General features: G+C 32.9%; 5 protein-coding genes and 2 non-coding genes across 9 annotated transcripts; 6 read left to right on the forward strand and 1 right to left on the reverse strand.

Moving 5' to 3' along the window:
• Positions 1 to 369: 369 nt before the first annotated feature.
• Positions 370 to 2,651, reverse strand: LOC107940481 (uncharacterized). Of its 2 annotated transcripts, none has more exons than XM_016873911.2 (4): positions 2,515 to 2,651; positions 2,013 to 2,405; positions 1,383 to 1,499; positions 370 to 595 (listed from the first exon to the last, which is right to left on the reverse strand). In XM_016873911.2, exons 2-4 carry the CDS (start codon positions 2,358 to 2,360, stop codon positions 518 to 520), a joined length of 543 nt encoding a protein of 180 aa, XP_016729400.1. In that variant the 5' UTR covers positions 2,361 to 2,405; positions 2,515 to 2,651; the 3' UTR covers positions 370 to 517. The 2 variants fall into 2 exon arrangements, with proteins under 2 accessions (XP_016729400.1, XP_016729399.1); XM_016873910.2 differs by having other exon boundaries at positions 2,013 to 2,408; positions 2,515 to 2,630.
• A 576-nt stretch (positions 2,652 to 3,227) lies between these two features.
• On the forward strand, positions 3,228 to 5,869 carry LOC107940480 (macro domain-containing protein VPA0103). The gene is made up of 7 exons (XM_016873909.2): positions 3,228 to 3,664; positions 4,440 to 4,488; positions 4,585 to 4,687; positions 4,764 to 4,859; positions 4,946 to 5,020; positions 5,389 to 5,458; positions 5,580 to 5,869. Exons 1-7 carry the CDS (start codon positions 3,323 to 3,325, stop codon positions 5,646 to 5,648), a joined length of 804 nt encoding a protein of 267 aa, XP_016729398.1. The 5' UTR covers positions 3,228 to 3,322; the 3' UTR covers positions 5,649 to 5,869.
• Positions 5,870 to 7,454: 1,585 nt separating this feature from the next.
• Positions 7,455 to 9,801, forward strand: LOC107940479 (40S ribosomal protein S26-3). The gene is made up of 5 exons (XM_016873908.2): positions 7,455 to 7,609; positions 7,714 to 7,806; positions 7,907 to 7,991; positions 8,081 to 8,214; positions 9,588 to 9,801. Exons 1-5 carry the CDS (start codon positions 7,607 to 7,609, stop codon positions 9,657 to 9,659), a joined length of 387 nt encoding a protein of 128 aa, XP_016729397.1. The 5' UTR covers positions 7,455 to 7,606; the 3' UTR covers positions 9,660 to 9,801.
• LOC121226048 (small nucleolar RNA snoR99) lies at positions 9,267 to 9,370 on the forward strand. Its single transcript, XR_005923945.1, has one exon. It is a non-coding gene; the product is annotated as a small nucleolar RNA snoR99 (small nucleolar RNA).
• Positions 9,802 to 10,539: 738 nt separating the features above from the next.
• Positions 10,540 to 12,513, forward strand: LOC107940476 (aldose reductase). 2 transcript variants are annotated; one of them, XM_041109835.1, is made up of 6 exons: positions 10,540 to 10,945; positions 11,164 to 11,214; positions 11,318 to 11,479; positions 11,551 to 11,829; positions 11,913 to 12,155; positions 12,237 to 12,513. In XM_041109835.1, the coding sequence occupies exons 1-6, from the start codon at positions 10,802 to 10,804 to the stop codon at positions 12,354 to 12,356; spliced, it is 999 nt and encodes a 332-aa protein (XP_040965769.1). In that variant the 5' UTR covers positions 10,540 to 10,801; the 3' UTR covers positions 12,357 to 12,513. The 2 variants fall into 2 exon arrangements, with proteins under 2 accessions (XP_040965769.1, XP_016729394.1); XM_016873905.2 differs by having other exon boundaries at positions 10,611 to 10,945; positions 12,267 to 12,513.
• A 312-nt stretch (positions 12,514 to 12,825) lies between these two features.
• Positions 12,826 to 14,976, forward strand: LOC107940475 (uncharacterized). Its single transcript, XM_041109776.1, has 2 exons — positions 12,826 to 13,630; positions 13,775 to 14,976. The coding sequence occupies exons 1-2, from the start codon at positions 12,826 to 12,828 to the stop codon at positions 14,833 to 14,835; spliced, it is 1,866 nt and encodes a 621-aa protein (XP_040965710.1). The 3' UTR covers positions 14,836 to 14,976.
• A 4,033-nt stretch (positions 14,977 to 19,009) lies between these two features.
• On the forward strand, positions 19,010 to 19,111 carry LOC121226049 (small nucleolar RNA snoR99). Its single transcript, XR_005923946.1, has one exon. It is a non-coding gene; the product is annotated as a small nucleolar RNA snoR99 (small nucleolar RNA).
• Positions 19,112 to 19,539: the final 428 nt, after the last annotated feature.

The raw sequence follows: 19,539 nt of genomic DNA on the forward strand, positions 1-19,539 counted from the left end.
CACTCAATTAGTAAATTCCTTTTTTTGTCACTCAACTATGAAAAGTTACAAAATGATCATTCAACTATTCAATTGCCTTTTTTGATCACAAAATTATCTTAGATTTTTTAGTGTTTCTATTTTTACGTTAACCAATTGATGACCAAAAAAGATAAAATTGAATAGTTAGGTGATATTTTGTAATTTTTTATAGTTGAGTGATCAAAACAGAAATTTACTAATAATTGGGTGACTATTTTATAACTTTTCATATCGGGATGACTAAAAAAACATAGTTGAGACTAATGTAGTTTACCTTTTTTTTTTTTTCTAGTCATTCCATTTTAATTGCAAATATATATATATATATATATAGGATCAACAAGGCAATTAACAAGTAACAATTCCAGACTTATTTACCTCAAAAAAGAACATGACTTTCTTTACATAATTAATGGTAAGGCATTCAATTTCCATAGACAAAAGTTCTAGATGATGAATACATTACAGTGTCAATGGCAATTTGTGCCTTTTGGCTTCACAAAAAACCATCCCTCCTATCTTGTTCCTCTGCTTCCTTGTTAGCAGCTTGAACTGATTTGAACCAAAGAAATGCCTGAATATGTTAAGTCACATTATTACAAGAACTTGGTTAGATTGAGTCAATAAAATTCAATTTATACATTTCATTAGTATTTCATATCAATCACTTTGAAAATGAGTTTTGTCACCAAAATCAATGAAAGGACTACTAGATTACAGGATATTCAACAAGTTCGGTATTATTCCTAGTTAAAGTTTTGTCTCTCAACTTTGAAGAGCTTGTACATAGATTGTTCCATCTGTTTAAGTACTCCCACCTTGAAAACCCAGAAATGTTCTTGATAGAGTCATGAAGAGTAATTTAACAAATTATTGGTTAACATGTGGTAACTCATTACCAAGGGCAAAGTATCTCAGGGGTTGAAATTAAATTATAATTTTTACGATAATAAAAATGTAACTTCACCATTTTAATAGTCTATATCTTTATATTTTTAAAAAAATTAAATCAAATTTTATCATTTTTAGTCTGCTAAAATGCAATTTTACATTTTTTAATTTAAAATTTTAAAAAATTTTACAAAAAATCCATTTTAGGAAGACCGAGACCCTACCAATCCTCCCTAACTACGCCCCTGACCATATAGAACATGAGTTCAGAATGTAGTCACACCGGACATGGTCTTAAAAATTATGGGTTCGAAAAGATTTAAATATTTAATATTGTACTCGAATGAATGAAATGGTTAATCATTCGAGTTAAACATTAAACATATGAACTCCTAAAACCAAAATGGAATACAATTCCATATTCGAAAACATTGATCTCAACGCCAGAAAAAGTAGAGAAACAAACTCACCGAAGTGGGGATTCCGGAAAATGCGAAGAAACCAAGCAGGGGCGCATAGAAAATGCTGTCTGAGTTCAAAACTCCAAAAACAGGCCTTTGGTTGATATACTCAAAAATAGAACCAACCTGCAGGATGAAGAAGAAAAAGGTTTAGCCATCTTATATTCTAGTGTCTCAAGCCGCTCGGACTTTCATTTTTCTTTTAGTATGGATCTGACACTTATGTCAGACACAATATTATCTTCAAAGAATTTCAAATTCATAAAACGATAGTCGATCGAGTCTTAGTTCGATTAGTATTGATATTGTTGACTATATAAAAAGTCGTTGGATCGAACAAGCTAAATATTAATTCATCCTAAAAATTAATAATTCAATTTAATACATTTTAGCCTCTTTGTTAGATTAAAAAAAATTATAACTTTGACCCTCTCAAATATTAAAAATTTAATTTAAACCATTTTAAAACAAAATTTTAGCTTTTAAATCTTGAATTTTATAATTTAATCTAGTCTAAAACCATTATCTAAGCACATCCACCATCTTAAATTTTAGTTAACTTTTTCGATTAAAAGATTACGTAATTAGTAAAAACCAGCGCGAAGCATTAGTAATTGAGTAAAGAAGACTTGAACATACCGCAGCAATGGCGGTCACCGCTGAAGCAAGCAAGTAAACGAAGAAAGGAACCTCAAAACTCTGCTGTGCTGTGGAACTCTTGCCTTCACCTTGAGCCCAAGGTGGAGGCTCGTCGGAATCGGGTTTAGCCCAAGAAGGTATACTTTCTTCGGACTTACTTGAATCGGCTGAACCTTCGGTTGCATTAAGCTGCACAAGCAAACCGCCACGGGATAACCTTTTGTTCCGATTCAGAAACCTGTCTCTAACGCTTAAAAACAATGGGGGAGATGATGATTCGTTTTCTCTTATGGGAAACCCGCGGACTAGAATTGAATTACAGGGAGACAATAAGGTCGTAACCACCATAGCGATCTCTTCCCTCTTAATCCTTGTTCTATTATTTCGATTTTGCTGCTGGAGACGACAAAAATAAACGTAATTAATAGAGGAGATAACTCAAAATCTGATGACCCAAAGTAGAAACCGATCTTCAAATTAAGTTTAGGGTTTCAAAAATTACCTTACTGGTCGGCAAGGGACTGGAGAAGGAGGACAGGGATAGGGAGGAAATATTTCAAAGGGATAATAAAATAGGCGGGGATGTGTGGAGATGGTTGAGACTTGAGAGTAGATTGGGAATTTTCAAAAGGAAAGGTCAAATTGATTATTAGTCCCTACCTTTTTGTAATTCTAAAATTTTAGTCCTAACCTAAGCTAAAACAGTTAAATTGGTTAGGTCAATAGTAGCAAAATCTGATATTTAAATATAATTAATATTTAACTAATTATTTTATATTAATTTATATTTAGGGATTTTTTTCATATTCATATTTATATTGGATTATTTTGTATTTGTTGCTTTTTGAGTAATTATTAAGTAAATCGAGATTAACATCAGACTTAATTAGACTTGCATTTGGGTTAGGCGATTTAGCTCAGCCCAAAGGTTCGTTCGAAAAGTAAAAATATTTCGGTAAAAATATAGGTCCGAAAATGGACTTAGGTGAAAAGTGGTAAGGTCATTTTTTAGCCCGGCCAAGCTTGAATTTTTAAAAAAATTATTACTTTGTTATTGTTTTGTTACTAATTCAATATTGCATTACTACTTTTTTTAATTTTTATGTAAAAAATAAATAATTTTTTATAAAATAGATAAATCGAACTGAGCTTAAGTTTTAACATTTTTATTCTAATTAAAGTTAAAAAAATTTAACCTAATTTTTAAACCGAACCAAATCTAAACATATCAATCGGGTTTAGAATTTTGTTAACCCCACATGGAGAACTCTGGGTACATTACTATTTCTGTTTTTTATAAACAAAAATAGATGATTAGCACTTCGATTCTCTCCAGAGGTGGCCGAGGAATAAGGTTCCTACCATTTCATCGCCATTTAATTCCTGCTACTACTACCTGTTCCACTACTACACTTGCCACTCTTTCCTCCCACCCAAACCCCACTTCTTTCAAAATCGCCACTAAAAACCCCGCTTCTTTCCAAAACATCGTGAAATCCTCGTCACCAGTTCCTGGGATTGTTGGGTTTTCAATGATGGCGTCTGCAACTGCTGGAGAAGATGGTCATTTCAAGTTGTCTGAAACCAGTGTGCTTAAAATCAACAAGGGTGATATTACTAAGTGGTTTATTGATGGCTCCTCTGATGCTATTGTTAGTCCTTTCTCTTTAATCTTTAGTTTCTTTCTGTTACAATTGTTTCTGGGTTTTTGATGATTTGTTTTTGTTTATATTTTGTTTATCGTATTTGAAGTATGTTTGTTTATGGAATTAGTGATCCAAATCTCTGTTTAAGTAGGATAATTGATTAATGTTATGGGCAAATGGAAGGATTGTTGAGTTGGATTTTAAAAAATGGAAGGATTTCTTTAAATCATAACATTTTTTCGGGATTTGTCTCTTTACTCCGTTGAGAGAGCTCCAGTGGGGTCACAAAATAGGAGTGTTTCGGGGTGCCTGAATAGGTGAACATGGCAAACGGAAGAGTTTGCACGTGGTCTGACTCAACCCTGTGTAGGAGAACCATGGCAAACTGAAGGTCTGACTCGATTTTATGACCTATGGCATATAAGTTATTGATGAGGGAGTATGATGAGCTCGTAGTGCTCTAGGTAGAGCCGAGGCATGTCAACAAAAATTATGTGTTCTTTATGGATGTGCCACGTGTTGCTTGAACAAGCAAAAATCATCGTCGCTAAAGAGCGAGTGCATAGCCCCCTCAAGATCCTCTATATGGTAGAGGCCTTGAGTTTGAGCCTTGCCGTGAGCTCGCTCTTCAGCGACTATAGCTTTTGCCTGTTCAGGCAATACAAGGCACATCAACATCATGCTATATATATATGTACGTATTGATGGCTATATTTCTTTGATGGGATTCTATGTACATTGATTAAAATCAAGCACGGTTTCTGATGATAATCACCTGCAGGTTAATCCAGCAAACCCGAGAATGCTCGGAGGTGGTGGCGCTGATGGAGGTATTCTACCTCTGCAAATTTTTCTTCTCCTCATTTTGAACTTTGTTGATGTCTTAGAAAACTGAACTTATAATGACCATTGATGAATTTTACTAGCCATACATAGAGCTGCTGGCCCAGAACTTAAAGAAGCATGCTATAAGGTACCAGAAGTCCAACCTGGTGTTCGTTGTCCCACCGGAGAAGCAAGGATTACCCCGTAAGTTCTTCGGTTTTTACTGCCGGTTCATCTGAATGTTTGCACATTAACATACTAACATGTTGAGATTATGCAGAGGATTTAAACTGCCTGCATCTCATGTGATTCACACTGTTGGACCGATTTATGATTCCGACAAGGACCCTAAAGGCTCACTGAGAAATGCATACAAGTATGCTATGATGCTCCTTTTACACCATTCAATTTGTAGTTTAAGTTTATCATTCTCAATAAGATTTCCTCTTGAAATTGTTGCAGAAATTGCTTAACCGTGGCTAAAGAGAACAACATTAAATACATCGCATTTCCTTCCATATCTTGCGGTGTATACGGGTAAGTAATGCAATAGAACCACCAAAGGATTTTGTGGAAAGTTGGCTAAATTATATCTGTTGATAACATGTTCTTTAAGGATTCGTTTTCAATTTGTGATATTTGGATGTAAAAGTACCATGGAGACCCTTGTACCAGGAGTTAATTTGCATTTTGCCCATTGTGTAACTTTTTGGAATTGGTTTTGACAAAGATCATGAACTCATAGACATAGTAGAAATGTTTTTGATCTTTTCACTTTCGGTCATGGAAGACCGTTCTTTTCTGTCAAATTCATTGTTGTTTAAGTAACAAATCCATACTGTGTTCATGGATTTCTTTATTTTTCTACCTTAGATTTTTTTTTTTCTTTTCTGAAAAATTTCCAGGTACCCTTATGAGGAAGCAGCTACAGTTGCTTTATCTACTATCAAAGAATTTGCCAATGACATTAAAGAGGTAAGTTCCCTTTTCAATGTATTTTGAGTGTCCTTGGTGGAGGCTTATATATTCATACTCATTTTTCAAATATGTGTCGAATACGGATATTTCGAGAAAAATAAAGAGTTGGTATTTGCAGGTGCACTTTGTTCTATTTGCTGATGATATATACGATATTTGGACGAAAAAAGCAAAGGAATTGCTCTAGGTTTAGTGCATGCTAGGAACTAGAATTGAGAACTTCTTCATGCTTGAGGGTGTATTGGATAATAAATGTACCTGAATTGGCATGGACCAATTAACTTTCTGTTGGATTATGTATTGTGAGGAATGCATAGATGCCATATGCCAATGTGCTTAAATCTGGATTTTATATATGTTTGGTGCAGTTTTGTTTTTATAAAATAATCTCATTATAGGTTTTGATTATATTTGTTCTTTTTGGCAATGTCTAGAATTACCCATAGCCCCTCTTCAAGGATAATGCGCTTCAGCACATTTGAACTCACGTCCTCCAATATTGATAATAATGCCCATGCTCATCGAGCTAAGACTCAATCGATATGTTCAGTGCAGTTTTGAAGTATTACAAATTGTTGCTATGATGTGTTAAATTTTTTGAAATTTTTATTTTCTTAAAGAACTTGTGTTGAACGTGTAGAAATTCAATTCCGAACATATTAACACTTAGGATGGTAAGTTGATTTATGATATGATACACACTCAAGAGGGCATGAAACAATCATAGATATACTATGCTTGCGGACATTTTGAAATTTTCAAAAATTTATTCTCTTTACTATTTAAATTTTAAAATCTAAGTCTAATTATTAATCTATTAAATTTTTAGTGTGTCAATTTTTAAATAAAAAATATTATGTAATGTAACTAAAAAATGACATTGTAGTGACCCTAAATTTAACAAAATGATTTTAACAATGTCAATAGTTGAATTTGAATTTTAAAATTTGAAAAGTAAAGAGATTAAATTCCTAAAAATAGAAGTGTAGGGATTAAATTTCAAATTTACAAAGAGTACATAGACTTGTGGCATATTTTAATATAAAAACTATGTAATTTTGTTAAAATTAGTATAATTAATTTATAATAAAACTATGTAAGTTAATTAATTATTTAATAGGTCAAATGAAAAATTATTTTTTTCAATAAAAGTTTTCAGTTTATTTAAATGAAATTAATTAAATAACATATATGTTATAAAATTAAAATACTATTATTACTATATAAAAATAAATTTTTAAACTTAAAATAATGTACAATCGTGTTTGGAATTTGTTTGTAATTATCCATTTAATTATTTCAATGCTTAACTTTGAGAGTGTAATTAGAGTGCTTCAATTACACGAAACTTACTAATTAATTAATTATTCAAATATGAAACATGTATAATTACGATAATTTACATCCCAATCCAATTGCTAGAATACTTTTCAAATCGTACCTACACTTTTTGTAAAATAAAAGATACATTTTTGATAAATTAAAGTAAAAGAACTAATGTATTAATTTCCTAAAGTAGAGGGATGAAATTTTAATTATTGAAGCCCATGTGTTGGCCTGATAGTCCGGGTGTTCACCATCTCAAGTGTGCTTTGAGTTCGAGTCGCACTAGTCGTTTAGGGCTTTGCCCTCCTCCTGTAATTCACAAAAAAAATTATTTATTTGATTATTATTGGTCTAATAGTTGAATCGATTAAACTAATAGAATCTAAAACCACTAGTGTAACTAGTTCAACCATTAGTTTGATTATTATAACATTTTATAGGACACTCTAAAAAGTATAAAATATTATCACTCGAAAATTTAAATAATTTTTAAAATTTTTCTAATGATGTTATGACACGATCTCAAAGTGTCACGTCATCCAACAATATTTTTAAAAGTTATCAAATTTTTTTAGTGATAAAAATAAATCTAATTGCTAAATTCAAGAACGAAAGTAAGGAAAAAATTACATATACCTGATTAGACCTCTTTGTCAAGTTAAAGGGCCAAAATATAAATTATCCCATCTATCAATGAGTTAGGGTTCCAACACTACAGTCGCCCAAGTATAAAACCATATTTTTCCCCAAAATTTTATTCTTTCTCTCACAAGCCAGAAACCCTCGTTATTAATCGGCGGAAGCAGATAGCCTCTAGCCATGGTCAGATCTTCTTTTCCTCTCCACTTTGGCTTCTTGGTCTTCATCAAAACTTAATCTTTTTCACAAATTTGTTAACTCTGATTATATCTTTTATTGTTTTGCAGACTTTCAAGCGTAGGAATGGTGGCCGCAACAAGCATGGCCGTGGCCATGTCAAATTCATCCGCTGTTCTAACTGTGGCAAATGCTGCCCCAAGGTATTTCAAATTTCACAATCTGTGTTTTTCCTCAGCCGATTCTTTCGCCTCTTCTTTTAATTTATGCTGAATTATTGGGTTTGTTTTTGGAATATAAAAGGATAAGTCAATTAAGAGGTTTCTTGTGAGGAACATTGTGGAACAAGCTGCTGTTAGAGATGTCCAAGAAGCCTGCGTTTATGACAGTAAAGTTTTTTTCTTCATTTATTTAATTTCTTAATTATAGTCGAATTTTTTCGTTCTTGTAATCATTGCCTTGGTTAATTATGTGTAGCTTATACTTTGCCTAAGCTGTATGTTAAGATGCAATACTGTGTCTCGTGTGCGATCCACTCCCACGTTGTGAGAGTCCGATCCCGCACCGATAGGAGGAAACGTGATCCACCCGCCCGCTTCATCAGACGCAGGGTACGTGTCTTTTATAACCAGTGATTCAATGCTTTTCTTGTGTTGCTATGAAGTATTTCAATGATCCATGTTTGATGTGAATATTGATTTGAGTTCTATAAATGTTTTTGTTTAAAGGTATGATTTTTGTTACCATTAGAATTGTTCTTTGCTTTCTATGATGTATAGGATGATATTACGGTATTTTGTTAATTCTCCATGTATGCTTAATAGCCGTTTGAATCACTTTTTCAATTGCCTTTTTTGGTGTCTTATTAAGGTAAAAGTACTATAGAGGCCCTGTACTATGAGTCGGCTTGTATTTTGCCCCTTCTACTTTAGATTAAAGAGCAAATTGGTCCTTATCATAAAATTTTTATCCATTTTAGTTTCTAAAAATTGCTCCTTGTACCTCAACATGAGGTACATGTTGCATGTCGTATGTCACTATCTAGCACTAGTTTTTAACAGTACTAATGGATGAAATTTTTAATAGAAATGACCAATATGCTCTTTGACCTAATACACAGGGACTAATTTGCGCATTTTTTAGTACAGGGGACAATGTAATTTGACTTCAAATACAGGGGCTTCCATGATACTTTTACCGTCTTATTGAGCATTATGGATAGAAAATACCTTGAATCTATAATATTTGATATATGGAAGTCGTCAATAAGACTAGTAGAATTTGGTATTATTTTGCTAATTATGATCCGTCACCATCATTAGGATGATTCCCTTTTCCGTGTTATGCATGATGCAATTCTTTAGTGACTTATGGCTGCCTCTTATGCAAAATTTTAATTGCTCCCAGGATGTGAGAGTCCCTTGTATAGTTATTAGACATTTATACCAGACAATTGTTTGTCATTGTGTTGCGTCTCATTTTAGATATGACACTAAAAAATGGAATGCAAACACGACATGAATAAACGTGTCAAAACTAACAGGCTCGGTTCTTTGATCGCTTTGGGATGATAATGTAACTAAGATAGTGATTGATGGTCATCATGTAGCAGTACTTTGCATCTTTTGAGGGACCTGTCTGCCCCTTTAGCTGAAATTTTAAAGTGCTCGAGGGATGAACTGGTCCCTCATATCTAACATATCCATCTGATCACTTTGTCAGTTGCCTTTCCCAGTGGCATGCTGATCATTGTAAGATGGAAAATGTTATGTATATGCATAAAGAATTTAGCTGACTCTTGAATTGAATTATTTGCTTTACGAAGTTATTTTATTTTCTAAAATAAGGAATAATGTGTAAAAATACCATTTAGATCCTTGTACTATGAGTCGGATTCCAAATCGTAATTAAAGCTTTTCTTTTCTTGTTTCTTAAAATTTTGCTTGCAATCAAGAGCTTGATTAATTATATATTAAATTTTCAGGATGATATGCCAAAGCCTGGTCAGCCTGGTCAAGCACCACGTCCAGGTGTTGCAGTTCCTGCTCGTGCTTAAGGCCTGTGAAAGCTTTTAAGATAAATTTTCTATATTCTTATTTTGGTTTTAAATGGTTGCATTAATTTTAAGAACATGGAGACATGTAGGAAGGTTTTGATTGCTTCAAAGTTTAATACCATTTGATACCTTTTTATTGTTATTTTGGAAGCCTTGAATGGTTGAGATTTGAGAATACTTGTTCATAAAACTGTTGCTTTTGCTTCTACTTATTTCTCATTATTTTGCATAAAATTTAAAAAATTTATTAAATATATTTTTTCATAATTTTTATTTCATCCACATCATGTATTATAAATTTGGTTATATATTAATATTTTATTGAATTAGTATAACATCAATTAATTTTGTTAAATAATGACCAAATTCTTGAAATTATTTTTATCATTTTATAAGGGTAAATTATATTGGTAGTTACATAACTATCGGCAAGTATTTTTTGTTGGTGATCTAATTATTCTATTTTTTTTTATTTTGTCACTAACCGTTAAATGGCCGTGATAGTTTCTAAAATTGATATAATATCAACTTTAACAATTAACATTTATGTATTGTGTTAATTTATTTTGATTTTAAAAAATTTAATCATTAACATTTATACATTAAAAATTCAAGATAATAATCTTTAGTTTTCTTTCAATTTTTTAAAATCACTTTGAATGTCACAAAGAAAAATAAAATTATACAATTAAAATTTTTAATATCAAGATTAAATTGACACGATATATAAATATTGAAGATTAAAGTTATTATTATATCAATTTTAAAAACTATTAAATTATTTTCCTATTATACACAAGGATTTAAGTAGTAACATATCTATTAAAATTCGATCTGAATAAAACCAACAAATAAAATTAAGTAGAGTCTCCTCAAAATTCAGGACCTCGTCTTTACCAACCGAACCAAGTTTAGTCTGGCTATAACCCATTCAATCGGCAGTTGAACCGTGATCGGACACGCCATGTTGTGAAGTGTCAGAACCCAAACATACCACAAACTTGGATCACGACATGTTTTTCAAAAGTTATTTTTTTCAGTACGTGGCTGACATGCATTACGCCATATCCCCTCAAACCCCATATATATACGTATGCATTTTATAGAGTTGCACCTAGAAACAAGTAGAAGCAAAAGCAACAATGGCTCAAGCAACTTTCACAGCCGAAGATCAAAAGATTGAGTCTTTTAGGTTACTAAGTGGCCACACAATCCCTGCAATTGGGTTAGGCACTTGGAGATCCGGTTCACAAGCGGATAACTCCGTCAAGATCGCCCTTCTTGAGGTACTTATATATGCTTGTACTTTGTTTCAAGTATCTTTGTATATATTTGTCTTTGGGAGCTAAATTATATTTTTATTATTTAACTAAATTTATAATTTTAAAATTTTTGAAGGATTAAAATGATAATTATTTTGAGGAGTCAAGGCCCCTGCGTTTCCTCTTGGCGCCGTCCCTGTTCTTTGTATTAAATTTTCATTAACATTACACAATGGTTGCAGGGTGGTTATAGACATATAGATACAGCTTGGGAATACGGTGTTCAAGAAAGTGTATGTATCTCTTTCTCCCCCAACACTATGAAAGTTGTAAATTTTCAATTTTCTTTAAACAATAATTTTATAGTCCATTAAAAATTTTCATTTTATTTATCAGGTTGGCCATGGAGTCAAAGCAGCAATACATGCAGGAGTAGAAAGAAGGGATCTTTTCATTACATCCAAGCTATGGTGCACCGAGTTGAGTCCAGAACGAGTTCGACCTGCTTTATTGAACACTCTCCAACAACTCCAACTTGAATACCTTGATCTTTACCTGGTAATCTGATCAAAGTATCATTTACATCAACATGTTGGATGATGAAATGCCTGAAAGATTTTTCATTACAGATACATTGGCCATTTAGGCTAGCAGATGGAGCAAGCAGACCACCTAAACCAGGTGACGTACAAGAAATGGACATGGAAGGTGTTTGGAGAGAAATGGAGGGACTTGTAAAAGACAAGCTGGTTAGAGACATTGGTGTGTGTAATTTTACATTGAAGAAGATGAACAAGTTGCTTGGTTTTGCTGAAACTATGCCATCTGTTTGTCAAATGGAAATGCATCCTGGTTGGAGGAATGATAAGATGTTGGAAGCTTGTAAACAGAATGGCATCCATGTCACTGTAAGATCTGATTTATCATATCATATATTTGGAATGAATAAATTAATCATTGGATATTCATGATGATGATGATGGGTTTGCAGGCATATTCACCACTTGGTTCACAAGAAGGTGGTAGAGACCTAATCCATGATGAAACAGTGGATAGAATAGCAAAGAAGCTGAACAAAACCCCAGGACAAGTTCTGGTAAAATGGGCTATACAAAGGGGAACCAGTGTCGTACCCAAATCAAACAACCCTGATAGGATCAAAGAAAACATTAAGGTGTTTGGGTGGGAATTGCCACAAGAGGATTTTCAAGCTCTTTGTAACATCCCTGATCAGGTAATAATAACAATACATATATCAGTTTAGTTTTGTAATAATTAAAACTTGGTTTGCATGTTGATTGATGGAAGGGTTTTGTTTTGTTTTGTGGCTTTTTTTTTTTTGCAGAAGAGAGTGTTGCACGGAGAACAGTTGTTTGTGAACAAGAATGCAGGGCCTTTAAGAAGTGTGGCTGATGTATGGGATCATGAAGATTAGTAATAATATAATCCCATTTTACAATGTTGATGTTCTTATCAATGAATACGACGATGATGATGATGATGGTTCCATGTGTGTTTGTAGTGATGATGATATGTAACCAAAAGTAGTTAGATTTGAAATAAAAATAAAAAAATCCTGTTTGAGAAAAAAAGTCTGATTTATAATACACAAAGCAAGGAATATAGGAAAACAAAAACTAAAACATATACTTTTAGTATCAGCTAATATTCTCTTACTTAGAGTACACTCAAACCCATTGCATCCCATTCTTAGTAATTATAAAGAAGAAACATATATAGGTATAGGCAACCCACCGTTGAAGTAAAGTACCACAGCAAGTTCAAACAGACTCCTACAAATAAACATTTGGAATCTCTCCCTTCTAATTTTCTGCTTTCTTTGAGTTATTCAATTTCAATTTTTCTTTCTCTACCACTTCGAAAGAGACAGAGAGGAAGCAGAAATGGAAGAGCTAAAGAACTATGGGCATCAACATCCACTGTTGATGTTAAATGAAGAGCAGTTGCTTGGCAATGGCAATGGAGTTGTTGATTGCTCAAGGTGTGGGGAGAAGGTGTCAGCTCCCTGTTTTAGCTGTGTGGACTGCTGTGGGTTTTACCTCCACAAGACATGTGCCGAGGCACCTTTGGAGCTTAATCATCCTTTTCACAGCCACCATCCTCTCCTGCTTCTGCAGAATCCACCATCTTCTTACACAAGGTGCGTTTGCGATTTCTGTGATGAAACATGTGAGAAATTCATTTACCATTGCTCTTGTGGCTTGTACTTTCATATTAAATGTGCTTTGTTTACATTTAATATTGCTGAAAGAAATTTGAAAGAGCTTGATCATGTTGCCCTTGAGGATCCATCGTTTTCCTCTAAAAACGATGGTGGAAACCTGGGTAAGTGCTTTGTGTGCTGGGAACCATTAGCAATGTATACATACTTCTCTCTTGGTTGTGGGTTTAATTTGCATAAGAAGTGTGCTGAGCTTCCTCTCAAAATGGATCATTTGTGCCATCGCAAACATCCTCTTGTTTTGCAATTTAATAGTGAACGGCGTGCTTGCAAAGTATGCCAAGTAACTCAACGAACAGGATTTGTGTATGGTTGTTCACCTTGTGAGTTGGCTATTCACATTGATTGTGCGTCGCCATTACCAGTTATCGAAGATCATCAACACCCATTCACCTTATTTTGGAGACAAAATCCATTCATTTGTGATGCTTGTGGAACTGAAGGACATCATGTTGCATTTACATGTGGTACGTGCAGTATTATGGTCCATAAAAAATGCATTTCATTGCCACGCATTATCCAACACGCGTGCCATGTCCATCGTGTTTTTCACACGTTTTTCATTCACAAGGAATATTTTGAAAGTTTGAATTGCATATTGTGCCATGAAGTTGTCGATACGGAGCACGGTAGTTACTTCTGTGCAGATTGCAATGTTATATTCCACGTGAATTGTGCATTGGAAGAAAAGGCGTGCTATTGCATAGTTTCACAGGAAAATGAAGATGACAAGTCTCTTGATATACCTGTTAACTCCATCACTAAGGTTCTTGAGACGAATGATGCTGGAGAAGCCACAGTAATAGAACATTGCAAGCATAAGCACTACTTGATGTTAAGTGACAAAATCAGCGAGCATGGTGATAAATGTTGTGATGGGTGCTTGTTATTGATCTCCGCTAAGTTCTACCATTGCTTGCGGTGTGATTTCTTTCTTCATAAATCTTGTGCTGAATTACCTAAGAAGAAGCTTTTTCCGAAACATAGTTGTTATGGAAAGCCTTTTTCTGGACCAAAACCCTTCATCCTTACTTCAGACTGCATGTTCAAATGTGTTCTATGCAGGTACCTTTCTAATGGATTTTCTTATGAATGTAATGAATGTGGAGATCAAATCTGCCTTCGATGTCCTGATCTAATTCTCCAAGATGCTGTAAATATTTCAGGGCATAAACACCCTCTTCTTTTCTATTATGGTAATTATGAGGGGCAGTGTAGTTCTTGTGGGAGGGATCTGAGCTATGGCGCAAGTCGTTGTAAGGATTGTAATTTTCATTTATGCCATTTGTGTTTTCTACGACCAACTAGAGTTAGACACAAATGCGATCAACATATTCTTGCACTCACTTATGACAAGGTTAATGATTATGCAAAATATCATTATTGTGACATTTGTGAGAAAGAAAGAGATCCAAAGCACTGGTTTTACCATTGTGAAACTTGTGACACTTCTGTTCACGTGGATTGCGTTCTTGGAAAATATTCATTCATCAAACTCGGGAGCACCTACAATAAGGGAAACCATGAACACCCTCTCACTTTTGTCAAGAAGATTCATTACTATCCTGAATGTGTTGAATGTAATAAGCCCTGTGAAGATCTTTCTCTTGAATGTGCAGAACAAGGATGTAATTATATTGCTCATTGGAAATGCAGAAATCGGTGGTACTAAAAATTGCGGCTTCAATTTCAGAATAAGACAATGTGTGGTTGTTGTTAATGATTGTAACTTTTTAATTGTATGTTTAAACAGTGTAATGTATTTAGATTTGAATTATAAATATATGAGAGTAAAATTGATATGATTTGCTTATATTTTCTTTAATTTTCATATATTAATTTTGTCGCATGCTAACTAAAATCATAAAAATCCTTAGAGTCCATGAATAATTAGTCCTTATGGGCTACCTTCCATACTTATACAAGTTGAATATAGTTAGATATAAAAAAAAATTGTTTACACTGGAAATTTTGTTTAGAATCGATGTAAAATATTTTCATTAATTTGACAAATTTTTTGAAAAATATTTCATAAAAAATATTTTCAAAGAAACAAATATATATTTCAATGAATAAATGGTTGATTCATAAGAAGAATATGGACCTTAATTAAATGATACAATTTAATTTTAGTCTTTTTAAAATATTAAAAATTCAATTTAATTCTTTTTCATTTTTAATCCTTTCAAAAGTTTAATATTTATTTTAATGCAAGAACTTTAGCTTTAACCTCTCAAAAATTCTCTTAATTCTCTTAATTTCAAACCGTGAATACTTTGAGATAAGAGATGAAAATGAGTGCCAATTTTCTTTTAATTAAATACCAAAAATTGTAAAAAAAAATGAAAGATAAAGAAGGGATAATATAATTTTTGACCCCTAAACGTTCACTTTGGTATCTGTACTTTTTTGTGTTCACTTTGGCAGGGGCGAATCTAGAAATTTTTTTAACAAGGGGCAAAATTAATTATAATTTTTTCATAGATAAAAAATAAGTTTATTATGTATTAATTTATAATTTCATGATTTTTTTAGGAATTAAACATAATTTTTTTCATTTTTTGGGGGCTAAAGAGAAATTTTACTATATATTAATTTATAATTTATTTACCTATAAAAGGATTGAAATGATTTTTTTTTCATTTTGGGGCCAAAATAAAATTTTACTACACATTAATTTTAAGAGTGTCAAATTTAGTATTTTAATAACCAAGATCACCGATTCTCAATTCAATCAGTACAACCGTTGGACCAATAATAATTTAATAAATAATTAAAATTCATAAAATGCTCAAAGACCAAGTTTAAGAATCAAAATGAATTTAGTTGTCAAATTCAAAGACTAAAGTAAAAAAAGTACAAGTATCAAAGAAAATTTAATTATTAAGTTTAAGGGCAAAAAACTATATTATCCCAATAAAGAAAGGTAGATAGATTGGTGGGAAGATCTGATTGGGACCGCAATGACCGTAATTTTACTATATAAAATTTTATAGTTTAATGGTTTTTAAAGGGGTTGAAATGTAATTTTTCATTTTTTTGGGGGCGCCTAGGGTACTACTTACCCCTTTCCATTAACCCCTAGTTGTATTAAAAAAAGTAAAATTCTACTATTAATCCATGTACTCTAAGTAAGTTTTGGATTTAGTCCCTATATTTTAACTTATCAATTTTAGTTCCTTTACTTTTAGAATTGGTCAACTTTAGTCTATGTACTTTCTATATTTTGAAATGTCAGTTCTGATCCAAGCAGTATTAGTTAAATCCATGTTGGTTATATTTTGTCATTAGTCCTATACTATAGTTAAAGTTATAAATTTAGTCCATATTCTCCAATTAGATCATTTTTAATCCTATACTTCTCGTATTTCAAAATTTTAGTATCGACTCCATTAATGGAATTTTTTATAAATAATATTTGAAAATAACAAGCTAACATGACATGATACATTTGATAATATGTTTGCCACATAAGATTTTCTGAAAAATAACATAACTAAACTTAATGAATTTAACAGCTACAATTTGGATAATTAAGACTAAAATTTTAAAATTCGAAAAATAAAGGGACAAAATATCAAATTATAGTGATACAATTCACAACTTATACATAATATAAGGACTAATTGTAAAATATAACAAAAAAACTAAATTACAATAAACTCCCCAAAATAACAAAAACGCAATAAAAATGTATGAATATTTCAAAATTTATACATAAGGTGTAAAAATTCTATATATTACCTTAAATAATAACAAATACAACCTTTGGTAATTGTTTATTCCAGACATTTATACTAGACAATAAAGAATGTGAGAGTCCCTCGTATAAGGTGTTAGACATTTATACCTGTTGGAACATTAGCAGCAGCAAAAGAAGAGAATAGAGAGCACAGAACAATGAAGCAAGATGCAAGAAGTATTTTTACTTGCTCACAAATGTGCAGCAAGGGAGCTTATGGCTGATAGTTCATTTTGCTCATTCATTCAACTAGAAAAACAATACATTTATAGTCAATACATCACCAAATACTACCTACTACCACTAAGTAGCCTAGTAACTTGATAAAAATTACTTATACACATGAACAAGCCACCTAAACTAGTCATTCAACACCTAATGCATCAAGTTGTCATCAACTTGTTCATTTTCAACTAGTTTGATTAACAAACAAACTAAAGAGAAAACCTTGCTGTTACAGCAAGCATATGTGCTACAATATGTTTACAAGCTGCATGCACTTCAACCAAAAATGTAACAACAGCATGGTTGGCCAATTTTTAACACTCCTCCTTGGACTCCATGCTGTAAATACCATTTTGGAACTTGGCAGTCCTTAGATGCTTTGTTTCAAGCTAGCTCTACTCAAGCAATTCATTTTCAACCTTGGCTTCATTCTCAACCAAATCTGACTTACACACTTGACTATCCTAGTCTTTTGTGCCAAAGATTTGTTCATCAAATGGAGTATTCTCCTTTTTCACAGCCTTGGTTGATAACTTGCCTTGTTTCATTGTTCATTATAGTCTTGTTCCTTCTTGCACAAACGTTTCATGAGTATAGTTTGCTTGCCTTCAGTCTGCTTTGGCTTGCACCTACTCGAGCTTGCATTTAAATCGTTCGCCACTTCGGCTTGTAATTCGACAGGCTCACGCTTTGACAGGCTCGCACTTTGCTTACTGTCTTCAACAGGCTCGCAACTTTACAACTCGCATTGAGCTTCCACATGTTGCTAAGTTCACACATTTGACAGACTCGCATATTGGCATATTGTCTTTAGTTGGTGTTTTCAACAGGTTCACAACTATACAGGGCTCTCATTGCTGAGCTCATAGCTCGCCTTCTCGCTAATCCTGCAGCTTTGACATCTTGCTAAGCTTGCAGCTTGCACATTTTTGCTGAACTTGCAGCTTGCACATTGGAAAGCTCACATACTTTCCTTGAAACTCCTCCTTCACCTTATTCAAGCTTATTTGAGGGTCTCACATTGTTGTCTTCTCTACAAGCAGTCCTTAATGACATGCTTGTGCTTTGACATCTTCTTTCTTACTGTTGTTGTCTTCTCTACAAGCAGTCTTTAATGACATGCTTGTGTTTTGACAGCTTCTTTCTTTTTAACAAACAGCGAAAGTAAAATCAATGGCCCTCTAAAACCTGGCTCTGATACTAATTGTTGAAACATTGGCAACAGCAAAAGAAGGGAACAAAGAGCATAGAACAATGAAGCAAGATGCAAGAAGTATTTTTACTTGCTCACAAATGTGTACCAAGGGAACTTATGGCTGATAGCTCATTTTGCTCATTCATTCAACTAGAAAAACAATAAATTTATAGTCAAATACATCACCAAATATTACCTACTACCACTAAGTAGCCTAGTAACTTGATAAACATTGCTTGTACACATAAACAAGCCACCTAAACTAGTCATTCAACACCTAATGCATTAAGTTGTCATCAACTTGTTCATTTTCAACTAGTTTGGTTAACAAAGAAACTAAAAAGAAAACCTTGTTGTTGCAGCAAGCATATGTGCTGCAGTATGTTTACAAGCTGCATGCACTTCAACCAAAAATATAACAGCAGCATGGTTGGCCAATTTCAACAATACTAGACAATTGTTTGTCATTGTTTTGCGTCTCATTTTAGACATGACACAAAAAAATGGAATGCAAACACGACATGAATAAACGTGTCAAAACTAACAGGCTCGGTTATTTTATCGCTTTGGGATAGTAGATATGTCTTAGAACTAATGTAACTAAGATAGTAATTGATGGTTATCACATAGCAGTACTTTGCACCTTTTGAGGGACCTATCTGCCCCTTTAGCTAAAATTTTAAAGTGCTCGAGGGATGAACTGGTCCCTCATATCTAACATCCATCTGATCACTTTGTCAGTTGCCTTTCCCAGTGGCATGCTGATCATTATAAGATGGAAAATGTTTTGTATATGCATAAAGAATTTAGCTGGCTCTTGAATTGAATTATTTGCTTTACAAAGTTATTTTATTTTCTAAAATAAGGAATAATGTGTAAAAATATCATTTACATCCTTGTACTATAAACATGTATACAGGAGGATTTAAGTCAGAGTATTCTGTATTATAAGTATAAATTATAAACATATTTAAATAATCAAAAATATCAAATTATTAAAATTTAATCTGAATACGAATTTATACAATTCGAGTAAAACCAACAAATTAAATTAAGCAGAGTCTCCTCAAAATTCTGGACCTCGTCTTTACCAACCGAACCGAGTTTCGTCTGGCTATAACCCATTCAATCGGCAGTTGAACCGTGATCGGACACGCCATGTTGTGAAGTGTCAGAACCCAAACATACCACAAACTTTGATCACGACATGTTTT

The sequence above is a fragment of the Gossypium hirsutum genome, chromosome D13, assembly GCF_007990345.1.
Source record: "Gossypium hirsutum isolate 1008001.06 chromosome D13, Gossypium_hirsutum_v2.1, whole genome shotgun sequence".
NCBI lineage: Eukaryota > Viridiplantae > Streptophyta > Magnoliopsida > Malvales > Malvaceae > Gossypium > Gossypium hirsutum.